Here is a 15,605-nt window from a genome sequence, read left to right on the forward strand (position 1 = left end):
TATGTAACTTTGCAGATACTTTTATGCTTTTTCATGACCTTTTTATTCCATGTGACACATGAATTTAAAAGCTCATTGTTTATAAAGTTTTTTCGTGAACCATCAAATATTTTTTCCTAAAATGATACGTGTTCTTTGGAACAGTAGCGGAATCGTCTTTAAGTAAATACCTTGCAATGGTACACATTGAATGAAAGCATTTCCATTCATTCCTTGTGGACAGCTGCACATGGGTATATGATTTGTGGTTATGCATTGAGCGTTCAGAGCACAAGTACCGACACATGGATCTATACATTTATTACGTAGGCAAGCTTTGTCACGAGAGCAATCATCATTTATGACACACTCGGGACGGCACCCGCTATAAGGATCGCCATGGTATTCCGGTATACAAAAGCATATGCCTTCTTGACATATAGCATTTGACCCACACGGTGATGGATTGCACAAGTCCACTACTACAGGCTCATCGGCTAGAAGAGGTAAGCCATTTTATTGTATTAGCTACAATCGAGTAGACTAAATGTAATGAAATGGAAAAAAGATTATACGAGAATCTGAGAATTGAAAGATATTTTTCGAGTAAAGTTAGTATTGTATTTTCTTTGCGATATTTGAACACAAGATAAAGGCCGTACGCAAATTTTACTTTGTAAAAATCACAGCTATTTAGGTCAAGTTTTTTGGCACATGAAATTTACTCGTCAGCGCGATATTTATTTTCGACCTTTGACGGTAAGTTATGTAGTGACAAATTTTAAGTACTGTAATCTAGTTTTAACTTGTATGTAAATACTTCTGGCATACGTCAGAAACCTTTTGTAACTATACTTTTTAACATTTAATATTTTTCATTTTCAGAAAGGTCGGATATAATGGACAAAGTTTCTTTCTTGTAATTCATAAATAAAGTAATTCAAAAAGTAATGAAAAGTGTTCAAAAAAATTTTCTGTGCTTTACATTTGGCCTTGGTAACAACATAAAATGTGAAATACAAAAAAGTGTATGATGAAAACTCCGTTAGACGCAGATAGAGCCGTACAGAAACTGCAGCAAAAACCGTACAGAAACAGACACAGAATCAGTTTTCTGACTGTTTATTTACGGTTTTTGATATATTCTCTGTACGTTTCTATTCGCGCCTACCAGAATTTTCACAAGGGATGTACTCAAACTTTTCTAAACACTATTAAAAAATGTACAAGTTGAAACTAGAGGATGCTATTTTAAATTAAAAAATTGCGTCAACTTAATCTTGTCCGCAATTGATACAAAATAAAATTTGAACAGAAATCTGTAAGAATTTCCATTAAATAAAGCCATGGTTTAGATCTGAAGAAATTACTGTGAGCAGTTAGGATTGGATAAACGAACAAAAATAAAAGAAAACATGACTCATAATTAGGCTTACATGGTGGTCTTTTGGGAACACAGTTTGTAAATGGATCTCCTGTGTACCCATCCAAGCATGTACAAACTGGGGTATGATTTATAACATCACATCTCGCTCCTAACCCACAAGATCCAGGACAGGGATCTCTACATTTCTCTCGGATACATGCCATGTTGCTAGTACATTCCGAATTTATTGTACATTCTGGTCTACAGTTTGGAGGTGTTCCTATGTAAGTCGGTAAACAGGAACAAGATCCTGTTCCGCCGATATCTCGGCATTGAGAATATGGACCACAGGGAGAAGGTAAGCATGGATCTTTTTGCACTTGTGGCTGATTTTCAACTGGCGGACCTGAAATAATTGTGAAGAGTTACGTCAAATTCCACTCATCGGAATCATTAACATCCTTACGTGGTATTGAGAAGCATGATGAAAACGCATCCCCAGTATAGCCTGGTCGACATGTGCATATAGGACTGTGGTTTATAACTTTGCAGTTCGCATTTCTTCCGCAAGGATCTGGGCATGGATCGGTGCATTTCTGATTAATGCAGGCTTTGTTCGTTGAACATTCAGAGCTTACGACACATTCGGGCCTACAAGCTGGCGGCGAACCGCTATATGTTGGTAAACAAGAACAAACTGCTTGCCCATTGATTTCTCGACAAATACTATTCGGCCCGCAAGGTGATGGATTGCATACGTCGGTTCGGTCGGCTTCCACAACTGGGATTAAAAAAAAATGGCATTTTTAGATAATTTCATTTTGATTTCACACACTTATTTATGATGATATATTTTCCCATGCGTACTTTTATCTGGTTCTCTGTTACAGTAACGGAATGGATCTCCTGTGAATCCGTCATTACAAGTGCAAGATGGTAAATGATTGATTACACGACACTGTGCATTTTGACCACATGTTCCTGGACATGGGTCTTGACACTTGGAACGAATACACGCCAGGCTTGGTGCGCAGTCTGAATTGATTACACATTCAGGACGGCAACCCTCATAGGGATTTCCAATATAGTCCGTCAAGCAAGAACATGCTCCTGCACCATTTCTTTCTACGCATTTAGCATTGGCACCACATGGGGATGGCGTGCATGGTGACTGAGTTGTAACAGTTTGAACTAAAATAAGAGTTGAAGATTTTAAGTAACCGAATGATCTAATGCACTATGACGTTTCATTGTGACTACTCACTTGGTTGAATGTTGCACTGAGTAAATGGATCGCCTGTGTACCCAATACTGCAAACGCACATCGGTGTATGACTAACCACCTGACATTCAGTGTTGGCACCACAGGATCCGAGACAGGGATTCTGACATTTTTTATTGATACACGCAAGTCGACTAGAACATTCACTGTTACTAATACACTCGGGTTTGCAATTTGGAGGAGATCCAATAAATTCGGGTAAGCAAGAACACGATGGGGAACCATTGATGACTTGACATTGTGCGTTGAGTCCGCAAGGTGATGGTTGACATGGATTTGTCTCGGTAATGGGGGTTTGCTCTAAAATATTGTATAATTATTGCCAAACACCGTAAACTAAGTAAGGCCAATACTGAAGATAAGGGCTCGATATCTTACGTATCGGGGAACATCTGATAAACGGATCCCCCGTTAGTTGTCCAGCACAACTGCAGATAGGATTGTGGTTTATGACTTGACACGTAGCTCCCATTCCACAAGTGCCTGGGCATGGGTCTCTGCATTTTTGGTTTATACAAGCTTCATTCTGAGCACAATCTGTGCTAACGATACACTCAGGTCTGCATGTTGGAGGGCTGCCAATAAATCCAATGACACACGTACATACAGCCAAGTTATTGACTACTCTACATTGGCTATTAGGCCCGCATGGTGATGGATTGCAAGGCTGTACAGTTACCGGCTCTATTGAGAAATTCAATGTTTATAATTAAAATCCAATGTTTCCAGGGGATAACGTATACGCAACAGAAAGATATTATACCTATAACTGGCGTGCATAACACGAATGCATTTCCTGTCATTCGCACTGGACAGCTGCACATGGGAACATGGGAGAAGACTGTGCATTGGGCATTTTGGCCACAAGTACCAGGACAAGGATCTATGCATTTATTATTTCTGCAAGCCTTTTCTAGGGAGCAGTCTGTATTCAAAACACATTCGGGACGACAGCCGACATAAGGATCTCCTTGATATTCTGGTGAACATGTACACACTCCTCTATTACATTGAGCATTTGGACCACACGGAGATGGATTGCAAGGGTCTGATTCATCGGCTACAGCTTCTGTAAACATATAGTTTTGACGAATGCATACATCAGAAGACATCTATAAATCCATAACAAAACTATAAAAGATACGTTTCACAGAAATTAAAAGACGTTAAGTTATTCAATACGTTCAATTTTATAATTAAGTGACTATTAGAGTGTTTCAAAAAAACCGACTTTTTTTTTTTTTTCGAAGAACATTGAAAAGTCTTCTGAGTGTCCCTCAAAAATGACCTCGGTAAAATATGAGCTCTTAATATTGATATTTAGAGGTGGCGATTCTCAATTTTCTATTTCCCATTTAAATAACATGGGAAAAATTTTTTTAAAAATTTAGAATTTTATTGCTCGAAAACGAATCAGTGTGAAGATATAAACAAAACATATTCTTGTAGGAAATTTGACACTCTACAAAAAAGATCTGAATAAAGATTTGCATAAGGTAAGTCGTTTCGGAGTTATCAGGCCTCAAACATCGAACCGTTTGAAATAATGATGTTATTAATTTATAAATGCTACAAAACTGACTCATATCACTTAAATACACAATATTATTGATTTTAAAATTAAAACTATAGACTTCCAATGAAATGTTAATTAGCAAATTTCATTAATCAACGATATGAGTCAGTTTTGTAGCATTTATAAATTAATAACATCATTATTTCAAACGGTTCGATGTTTGAGGCCTGATAACTCCGAAACGACTTACCTTATGCAAATCTTTATTCAGATCTTTTTTGTAGAGCGCAAAATTTCCTACGAGAATATGTTTTGTTTATATCTTCACACTGATTCGTTTTCGAGCAATAAGATTCTAAATTTTGAAAAAAAATTTTCCTATGTTATTTAAACGGGAAATAGAAAATTGAGAATCGCCACCTCTAAATATTAATATTAAGAGCTCATATTTTACCTAGGTCATGTTTGAGGGACACTCGGAAGATTTTTCAATGTTCTCCAAAAAAAAAAAAATAGTCGGTTTTTTTGATACACTCTAGTGACTATGATTACATTTTGATCGTTTTCTTAACTGTATTTGATGCATACAGTATAAAGCTGGACCGAATTATTTTATACCTTTTACTTTTTTAAAACAAAGTGGTCATTACCATTTGCTGATTTCAAAAAATAAACTGCTAAATGAATCGATGTTACAGATGCTTTTCCTAAAACGTATCTACAAGTGCTGCTTGAATCCGTGATCATAATCAATATCAATAAATTCAAATTTTTTGTTCTTACGTGTCGGTGGTTTAGGATAACAGTTACTGAATGGATCTCCAGTATAACCCTCGTGACATGTACACATTGGGGTATGGTTAATGACTGTGCACTGAGCGTCAAAGCCGCAAGAACCTGGACAAGGATCCCTACACTTTTCCCTGATACAAGCTGTACTACTTGTGCAATCAGAGTTGATAGTGCATTCGGGTTTACAGTTTGGTGGACTACCAATGTAACTTGGTAGGCAAGAACACGAAGGTGAGCCTCTAATGTCGCGACATTCTGAATGTGGTCCACACGGTGAGGATGCACATGGGTTTTGAATTGGAACAGGACTTGGTGGTGGTGCTGAAATTTTATGAATTAAATGGTTGTGTTTCAATGGTTTGCGTGACGTGGCAAATAATATAAATAAAACTTCGGATCCTTACGTGGAATATGAGAGCATCGTGTAAATGGATCACCACTGAATCCTTCTTTACATGCACATATTGGACTGTGATTTAAGACCTCACAATTTGTATTTAGACCACATGGGCTTGGGCACGGGTTAAGGCATTTCTGATTAATACATGCTTTGTTTGTCGGGCATTCAGAGCTTACAACACATTCGGGTCTACATCCTGGAGGACTTCCTGTATATTCAGGAAGACATGAGCATACTGCTTGTCCATTGGAAGTGCGACATTGACTATTCGGGCCACAAGGAGATGGATGACATGGGTCGCCTGGATCTGCATCTACTATAATACGTCAGTATGGAATTGTGATTATTCTATGAAAACAAAATTCGCATTGTCATACCGAATTAACAAAACCTTACCAGGTTGTGGTGTTGGACTACAATAACGGAACGGATCTCCGGTAAATCGAGGTACACAAGTACATGAAGGTAAATGGTTTATGACTTGACACTCAGCATTCTGACCGCAGGTTCCAGGACAAGGGTTTTGACATTTCGACCGAATGCACGCTAAACTTGAGAGACAGTCTGAATTGACTACACATTCTGGGCGACAGCCTTCGTAAGGGTTTCCAATATATTCTGGTAAACACGAACATGATCCCACATTGTTCTGTTCTCTACATACAGCATTAGATCCACATGGAGAAGGTGTGCATGGAGATATGTCATCATACACTGGGTCAGCTGTGTGAAAATATGTTTGTTTACGCAGGCGAAATATAAGTGCACAAAGTTCTCGAGTGAATAGATCATCAGTCTTACGTTGTTTAGTGCTGCACAAGGTGAAAGGATCACCAACATATCCAGTGCTACAAACGCACATTGGTGTGTGGCTCACAACACGACACTCTGCATTTGCTCCACAAGAACCTGGGCATGGGTCTTTACACTTTTGGTTGATACATGCCAAATGGCTAGAGCATTCACTATTACTAACACATTCAGGCCTACAGTTTGGTGGGGACCCTGTAAATTCTTGCATACACGAGCAGGAAGGTGATTCATTAATCACCTGACACTGAGCATTTGGACCGCAAGGTGATGGTTGACATGGATTGACATGTACAACTGGTGTTTCAACTACATGTAAAAGATTCATAAGATATTAATGACAACGTCTTCAGAATTTACATTTTACTAACAATAAATGCAAAGCTGCGTAGCAGAATATATCTGAGAGGTTGACCATTTGTAACTAAGGACTTGCATGCAGCATCGGTATGGAATATACAATTGTAATGACATGCTCTATTTTATGAGGCTGAATGGTTAAAATATGCTAGTTGTTATCAAAGTATGTATTTAATTATTGGCCTTACGTATTAATTCGCATCGCACGAATGGATCACCAGTGTATCTTGAAGGGCAGCTGCATATGGGATTATGGTTATTAACTTGGCACTGGGCTCGAAGACCGCACGTACCAGGACATGGGTCGATGCATTTTTGATTGCTGCATGCTTCATTTCGCTCACAGTCGGAGCTTACAACACATTCGGGTCTACAGGATGGCGGGCTGCCCATAAAACCCGGAACACATGAACATACTGCTTGCCCATTTATCGTACGACACTGGCTATTAGGTCCACAAGGCGATGGATTGCATGGATTTGACACAACAGGATCTATGACGAAATTGATAAAGGTCTTAACCGAAGAACTCGAACTAATATATATCTCATGAATGGTAAGGTTACCTTTAGCAGGTGCACACAGTACGAACGCATTTCCATCCATTCCTGGAGGACAACTGCACATAGGCACGTGATTATACACGTTACATTCCGCATTCGGTGCACAAGTTCCAGGACACGGATCAATACACTTGTTCCGTATGCAAGCTCTATTCAGTGGACACTCTATATTAAGAATGCATTCCGGTCTACAACCCACGTATGGGTCACCTTGATATTCTGGCAAACAAGTACACGCACCCTGGTTGCATTCAGCATTTGATCCACAAGGGGAAGGATTACATGGGTCTATTTCCACAACGTCCGCTACTGTAAGTATTACAATACTTAGTTTCTGGGTCAAACTACAATGTTATACCATGTGAATTAATCTATCCTTACTTGGTGGTTTAGGATAGCAATTACTAAATGGATCTCCAGTATATCCATCGGGGCAAATGCAGGTTGGAGTGTGATTGATGACGTTACACTGAGCACTTATACCACATGCGCCAGAACATGGGTCGCGGCACTTTTCTCGCATGCATGCTCTATTACTTGGGCAGTCAGGATTTATGGTGCACTCTGGTCTACAATTGGGTGGGCTGCCAATGTAATTGGATAGACAAGAACAGGAGGGTGAGCCTCCTATATTACGACATTCTGCGTAAGGTCCACATGGTGAGGGTACACATGGATTCTGCACTGGTATTATTTCCGGAGATGGTTCTATGAAATAAATGATGGCAAAATGATAAATTTTCAAATGGTTATAAATGAAGCTGAATTGGACTTGACTTCAAATATCAATTTACTTTTACAAGTCTCTGAGTTAATGAATTAAAAAAACATCATAAGGATTCTTCACATCCATTTCATCGAACTAGTATTTTTTTCTTACTTGGAATAGAGAAGCATCGGGTGAATGGATCTCCTGTATAGCCAGGTTTGCAAGCACATATAGGACTGTGACTCAACACTTCGCAATTGGTATTCAAGCCGCATGGATTGGGGCATGGGTTAACGCATTTCTGATTGATACAAGCTTTGTTTGCGGCACATTCTGAGCTTACAACACATTCGGGTCGACAGGCAGGTGGACTTCCGACATATTCTGGTAGACACGAGCATACAGCCTGTCCATTAATATTGCGGCACTGACTATTTGGTCCACACGGTGATGGATTACATGGATCTTGCGGATCTGCTTCAATTACTGTTGAATGATGTTTTATGATTATTTCACTGTAGTTCGAATTATGTTTACTGATGGCAAACAAAATAATATTTCACCTGGTTCTGGTGCTAGATGACAGTAACGGAACGGATCTCCAGTGAAACCGGGCATACATGTGCATGAAGGCAGATGATTAATAACTTGACATTGTGCATTCGTGCCGCAAGTTCCAGGACAAGGATTTTGGCATTTAGAACGAATACAAGCAAGATTTGATACACAATCTGAATTAACAACACACTCTGGACGGCATCCTTCGTACGGGTTACCGATGTGTTCTGGTAGGCATGTACACGATCCAGCGCCATTTTGCTCATTGCAAATTGCATTCGAACCACATGGTGATGGCGTACAAGGAGATGGTTGTTCATATATTGGATCAGCTATTGAAGCATTTACATATTAGTGACGATTTTATTCATTAATTAACGAACTAATCAAGTTATGAAAGTATTGTTCTTACGTTGTTTGAGAACACATTGAGTAAAGGGATCACCGGTATAACCGATCGTGCAAACACACATTGGGGTATGACTAACTGTGCGGCATTCAGCGGAGGCACCACATGAACCTGGGCACGGATCTTTACATTTCTGATTAATGCATGCCAAATGACTAGAGCATTCACTATTGCTGACACATTCTGGTCGGCAATTTGGCGGTGAACCCGTGAACTCTGGTAGACACGAGCATGATGGCGAATCATTAATCACTTGACATTGAGCATTTGGACCACAAGGTGATGGTTGACATGGATTGACATGTACAACTGGTGTTTCAACTACATGTAAAAGATTCATAAGATATTAGTGACAATGACTTCAGAATTTATATTTACTAACAATAAATGCAAGGCTGCGCAGCAGAATATATTTGATGAGTTGCCAAGTTGCAACTAAGGACTTGTATGCAGCATCGGTATGGATTATACAATTGTAACGAAATGACATATTTTATGAGGACGAATGGTTGAAAATATGTTAGTTGTTATCAAAGTATGTATTTGACTATTGGCCTTACGTATTAATTCGCAGCGCACGAATGGATCACCAGTGTGTCTTGGAGGGCAGCTGCATATAGGATTGTGGTTATGAACTTGGCACTGGGCTCGAAGACCACAAGTACCAGGACAGGGGTCAATACATTTCTGGTTACTGCATGCCTCGTTCCTGCTACAGTCTGAGCTTATCACACATTCGGGTCTGCAGGATGGCGGGCTTCCCAAGAAACTAGGGGCGCATGTACATACTGCCTGCCCGTTTATCACGCGACATTGACTATTCGGTCCACATGGCGATGGATTGCATGGACTTGACACAATAGGATCTACGATAAAATTATAAATGTTATCCAGAATATTCCATGGAGGAAGCGATGAAGTGAATTTGTTCAAATTACCTCTGATGGGCGAACACAATACAAATGCATTCCCGTTTGTTCCGGACGGGCAACTGCACATAGGCACGTGATTGTACACATTACATTGTGCATTTTGTGCACAAGTTCCAGAACAGGGGTCTATGCATTTGTTACGTATACAAGCTTTATTCACTTGACAATCTGTGTTGAGGACGCATTCGGGCCTGCAACCCGCATAAGGATCGCCTTGGTATTCAGACAAACAGGTACATATTCCCTGATTGCATTCAGCATTTGGACCACAGGGGGATGGGTGACATGGATCAGTTTCCACTACGTCAGCTACTATAAATGTGAAGGTGTAATTTAATATCTAATATATTCATCGACAATTACATATTGGAAAGAAAATGATTTATTGATTAAGAATCGGGGTGCCCTTACTTGGTGGTTTTGGATAACAATTGTTAAATGGATCTCCTGTATATTCATCCGAACAAGTACACATTGGGGTGTGATTGATTACACTGCATTCGGCTCCTGTACCACACGCACCAGCACATGGATCGCGACACTTTTCGCGCATACATGCTTTATTGCTGGGACAGTCAGGATTTATGGTACATTCTGGTCTACAATTGGGCGGGCTACCAATATAATTGGATAGACAAGAACAAGAGGGAGAGCCTCCTACGTCACGGCATTCTGCGTAAGCTCCACACGGAGATGGGACACATGGGTTTCGTATTGGTTCTATATTTGGAAGTGGTTCTAAAGAGAAAAAGTGTTTTTATTCATATTTTGTTAGTTGAATTTTTTTTTATTCACGACTACTTGCGAGACTATTGAACCGTCGGCTATCAAGTACCGAATGAAGGCGAATGAAACCAGTAGTTTTCGATGAAAAAAAAACGATTACTGACAAAGTTGACTTTCATTAGCCAGGATTCGAATTTGAATGCATAAGCAGTAATTGTAACCCAAGTACAATTACAAGTATGTCGAATCAAGAGTGTAAGAGTGCGACAAATAGTACAGTGCAGGCGTACGCCTTCTACCTGGTGGAAATTAAAATAAAACCACGTTGTCCCGAAAATTTGATGATTGAACTATTAAAGCCATATCAGACAACTCAAGGGCTCTCTCGAATCGCTGGTTACGTCCTACGAATAATTAAAAGATAAAATAGACATTATTCAACATTTTATTCTTACTTGGAATAGGGAAGCATCTACTGAATGGATCTCCAGTGTAACCCTGTTTGCAAGAGCATATCGGACTATGGTTTGAAACCTCACAGTTGGTACTCAACCCACATGGGGCTGGACAAGGGTTGGCACATTTTTGATTGATACAAGCTCTGTTAGTTGGGCATTCCGAGCTCACAACACATTCTGGGCGACAGCCTGGCGGACTTCCAATGTATTCTGGTAAACATGAACATACTGCTTGACCATTAACAACCCGGCATTGACTATTTGGCCCACATGGTGAAGGATTGCACGGATCTTCTGGTTCTGCGTCAACTAGAGTTGGGTAATATTCGGAACTCAATATTTTCATATTCAATTAAATTATGAATTGTCTGAGATAGAGAAAATTTTACCAGGTTGTGGTATTGGATGACAGTAGCGGAATGGATCCCCGGTAAACTCAGATATACATGTGCACGAAGGCAAGTGATTCACAACCTGGCACTGTGCATTTTGACCACAAGTTCCAGGGCAAGGATTCTGACATTTGGATCGGATGCAAGCAAGACTTGATACACAATCGGAATTGACGACACATTCAGGGCGACATCCTTCATATGGATTACCAATATATTCTGGCAGACATCTACAAGATCCAACACCATTCTGCTCTTTGCAAATAGCATTGGAACCGCATGGAGACGGTGAGCACGGGGACAATGTTTCATATATTGGCTCAGCTGTAGAAAAAAATTAATGATTTCTATGATCATGAAAATCACGTTTGCGTTGAATTTGATTTTGTTGTAATAGGTCTTACATTGTTGGAAGTTGCATTGTATGAAAGGATCACCGGTATAGCCAATTGCGCAGACGCACATAGGAGTATGACTGACAACACGGCACTCTGCATTCGCACCACATGAACCAGGACATGGATCTTTGCACTTCTGATTTATGCATGCAAAATGACTGGAACATTCACTATTGCTTACGCACTCGGGTCGACAGTTTGGTGGTGACCCTGTGAACTCTGGTAGGCAGGAGCACGATGGAAAATCATTGATCACTTGGCATTGAGCATTAGGACCGCAAGGTGATGGTTGACAAGGGTTCACTTTTATCACTGGAGTGTCCGCTATATTGAAAGTAATTGAAATTTTATATTACGATGCTAGCTTACAATGGCCATTCCTAAGTAGAGAAGAAATTTATAGTACTATCTGATTCACAAAAGTAAACTGACATCATGTAAATAGTACATATTATAAAATTGTTCATACATCAATTGACTAATTTTGTATTCAATTTTGTTGACAATAGCATGAACTTTGTCTTGAATGTGTAATTAAAGAAATACGTAATTTCTTGACGACAAGATCCTTCGAATAACTTCGATTAAATAAACTATTAAAATTTTAGTTGAATGATCCTTACAAATAGGTGTACACCTAACGAACGGATCGCCAGTATATCTGATTGGGCAGCTGCATATGGGGTTGTGATTGCTGACTTGACATTGGGCTTTAATGCCACATGTTCCGGGGCATGGGTCAATACATTTTTGATTACTGCAGGCCAAATTTCTGAGGCATTCAGAACTAACGACACATTCTGGTCTGCAAGATGGTGGGCTGCCTATGTATCCAGGTACACATGAGCATACTGTTTGCTGATTTATTATTCGGCACTGGCTATTGGGCCCACATGGTGATGGATTGCATGAATTTTCCACTACTGGTTCTGTAGATGAAGTTTATCATGAAGTGAAATCAGAGCATAGAATTGTGTGATAGATCAACCGTTCACAGAAAAAGTTCATACCTCTAAACGGAGAACACACAACAAATGCATTTCCACTCATTCCTGTTGGACAACTGCACATCGGCACGTGATTATACACATTGCATAGAGCATTTTGACCACAAGTACCTGGGCACGGGTCAAAACACTTATTACTGCCACATGCTTTGTTCAAGGGACAATCTGTGTTAAGAACACATTCAGGGCGACAGCCCGAATATGGGTCTCCATGGTATTCTGGCAAACATGTGCAAATTCCTTCATTGCATACGGCATTTGGTCCGCATGGAGAAGGGTTGCAAGGATCTGTTTGAAGTACCTCGACAGCTAGAAACATATGTTGTTAATATTCAACGACTACGGTAAAGCAGCATCAGGAATTCAATTGTTGATTCTTACGTTCAGGCAACTTGGGGTAACAATTGGTGAATGGGTCGCCAGTATAGCCTAGGGGACATGTGCACGCTGGACTATGATTTATCACATTGCACTGAGCATTGATTCCGCAAGAACCAGGACATGGATCTCTGCATTTTTCTTTTATGCATGCTTTATTGCTTGCACAGTCTGCGTTTATAGTACATTCAGGTCTACAATTAGGTGGACTACCAATGTAGTTTGGATGACATGAACATGATGGCGATCCACCAATGTCACGACATTCAGCGTAAGACCCACATGGGGATGGTACACAAGGGTTTGTTGGCCGAACAATCGTTGGCTCAGGCTCTGTAAGGTATTAGGAATTTCCGATGAGGCTGTTATTTTATCTGAATTTTCATGTGTATTGTAGGTACGAGGGTGAATAAGTGAACTTACTTGGAGTTGGGAAGCATCTTGTGAATGGATCTCCAGTGTATCCAAGTTTGCAAATACAAATTGGACTATGCATCGAAACCTTACAATCGGTATTCAAACCGCACGGACTTGGGCATGGATTGACGCATTTTTGATTTATACACGCTTTGTTTGTTTGACATTCTGAGCTTACGACACACTCTGGCCGGCATCCAGGTGGAGATCCTTTGTACTCAGGCAGACACGAGCAAACTGCTTGCCCGTTACTTACACGGCATTGGCTATTTGGCCCGCAGGGTGTAGGGTTACATGGGTCCAATGTGTCATCTACAACTATTGCAAGTTTCACAAAAATCAGAAATTATCAATACTGAAATGAATACTTAATGTCTGTTTCGAGTGAATTTAATGCTGGATTAAAATGAAGCGAAATGGGGAAAAATGATCAGAAATGGAATTCCTGTACTTTCATGACGTTAAAATTCGATGTAACAGATGCTTTTTGACAAACTGTAAAGAATGTTGAGAGGATTTTCGTAAACAAATTTCAGAGTTACATTCTGTTAATTACCATTACTGTCTTACCCGTAAATAGTATTTGATTATTTGTTCTGGAAATATGAGGCACTTATTTTTTAAATGTAGTTAATACTGTTAAATGTTGTCCTGACTGAGAAGAAGTTTCTATTCCTCGGAAGGAGCAAACTTTACTAACATTTCCTGATTCTCCGTGCCTGACAGAATTTTTAAACTATTGGTGATTTCCCTATTCTGGTCTCACTCTGAACTAATATCTGAGTTAGGCGACGCGGAATTAATAAACCGAATTTGAATGAAATTTCACTTAAGCTTTCTGTCTTGGATATTCTACAAAGTCTCAAGTTTTTAACAAATTTCTAGACAAACGCATAATTTTCCACTTTTCTGGACTTATTCGTAATGTGAATTTTCAGGAAACTTTCCAAAGCATTCTGTTCACGAGTAATGTCATATTTTTGTCCACACGAAACATCTATGTGAGAAATTGTATGGCATGTCGATGGCTACTCGTAGGAAATATCTCATACGCAACGGTTAAACAGACATGTATAGTAGTATTGTACTCACAAGAAACTAGGTATACTTCTCTCTGCAAAATAATACGTGGTTTTTGATTTCTAAATTTACAGACCTTTTCTAATACATCCATGTATCTCGCAAATGGAATATATGGTTTTTAGTGATTATGTGTGAAGCACATGGTATGTGACCATGGCATGGGAAATACACGTTTTTTACCTAACCCTTTCATTCACATAAGCCACTATAATGGCGCCCATTTTTTTTTGACATTTGTTTTATATTCCACGCAAAGGCCTAAATTTTTTGGCATTTTTTGGTAAAAAAAATAATTGAACTTTAGAATGATTAGGATTTTTGTGAATCCATGATTGTTTATAATTTTTATAGATAAAAATATGCAAATAAAAAACTATTTTCATGAGTGTAATTCGTGACCGGAGAAATTTGATAATAAACGTATATAGTAAAACCGTTTGGAATTTATTGGTTGACAAACAGAGATCTCAGAATGGTCGTTGGACATACAAAATTCAATGCATTGAAATAATTGTTACCCTCTTTAGGGGTGCATATAGATAGCATTGGGGGTCGCACTTCTACTCAGCCTAAGACTAAGCCTACTGTCTCAAAATAAATATTCATATAAATCTCATTCAAGAACACTGTCTGAAACAATGTTGATAATTCATACCGTTTTCACTCCATTTTCGAGATTATTTTTAGTTCTGTTAAATATCTGACATTAGATTCGAATTCAGCGTCAAAAAATCCATAAGAAACGTATAATTGTATTTTCGTGCAAACAGAAACTGAATTGCGTGACTGAAAGTGTTAAAGGTATCAAAGTAATAACAAACAAGCAGGGAAAAATTGTTTTTTTAGCAATACTTTTCATCGAAACGACAATAGTATAGGTTTATCAGTGAAGAGAAGGAAAAAAGTAAAACAAATTTTTTCGATGAAAAACAAAAGATTTGTAACTGTTTTCTTCAAATAAATAGATATACTCGGAAAAATATAATCGTTTTTCATGAAAAAGTAATAAAGAGGAGAAACTATAGGTTTGTCATTAAAACATTGAAAGTCGATTCATTTCAATTCGGAAG

The 15,605-nt window shown here is 39.1% G+C and overlaps 1 protein-coding gene across 2 annotated transcripts in view; it reads right to left on the reverse strand.

Moving 5' to 3' along the window:
• LOC107221606 overlaps positions 1–15,605 on the reverse strand; it is a 133,995-nt gene that overhangs the window by 37,574 nt on the left and 80,816 nt on the right. For both annotated transcript variants that reach the window (XM_046734410.1, XM_046734409.1), the window contains exons 87-113: positions 13,459–13,770; positions 13,039–13,368; positions 12,661–12,966; positions 12,274–12,579; positions 11,657–11,974; positions 11,250–11,576; positions 10,858–11,169; positions 10,088–10,414; positions 9,683–9,988; positions 9,305–9,610; positions 8,748–9,065; positions 8,341–8,667; positions 7,949–8,263; positions 7,450–7,776; positions 7,072–7,377; positions 6,694–6,999; positions 6,137–6,454; positions 5,732–6,058; positions 5,340–5,651; positions 4,927–5,256; positions 3,391–3,696; positions 3,006–3,311; positions 2,610–2,927; positions 2,213–2,536; positions 1,812–2,126; positions 1,416–1,751; positions 171–476 (exon numbers count right to left, since the gene is read on the reverse strand). In XM_046734410.1, the coding sequence (XP_046590366.1) occupies positions 171–476; positions 1,416–1,751; positions 1,812–2,126; positions 2,213–2,536; positions 2,610–2,927; positions 3,006–3,311; positions 3,391–3,696; positions 4,927–5,256; positions 5,340–5,651; positions 5,732–6,058; positions 6,137–6,454; positions 6,694–6,999; positions 7,072–7,377; positions 7,450–7,776; positions 7,949–8,263; positions 8,341–8,667; positions 8,748–9,065; positions 9,305–9,610; positions 9,683–9,988; positions 10,088–10,414; positions 10,858–11,169; positions 11,250–11,576; positions 11,657–11,974; positions 12,274–12,579; positions 12,661–12,966; positions 13,039–13,368; positions 13,459–13,770 (8,547 nt within the window). The remainder of the gene's footprint in view (positions 1–170; positions 477–1,415; positions 1,752–1,811; positions 2,127–2,212; positions 2,537–2,609; positions 2,928–3,005; positions 3,312–3,390; positions 3,697–4,926; positions 5,257–5,339; positions 5,652–5,731; positions 6,059–6,136; positions 6,455–6,693; positions 7,000–7,071; positions 7,378–7,449; positions 7,777–7,948; positions 8,264–8,340; positions 8,668–8,747; positions 9,066–9,304; positions 9,611–9,682; positions 9,989–10,087; positions 10,415–10,857; positions 11,170–11,249; positions 11,577–11,656; positions 11,975–12,273; positions 12,580–12,660; positions 12,967–13,038; positions 13,369–13,458; positions 13,771–15,605) is intronic.

Source organism: Neodiprion lecontei, chromosome 3 (assembly GCF_021901455.1).
Source record: "Neodiprion lecontei isolate iyNeoLeco1 chromosome 3, iyNeoLeco1.1, whole genome shotgun sequence".
In the NCBI taxonomy this organism is placed as follows: Eukaryota; Metazoa; Arthropoda; class Insecta; order Hymenoptera; family Diprionidae; genus Neodiprion; species Neodiprion lecontei.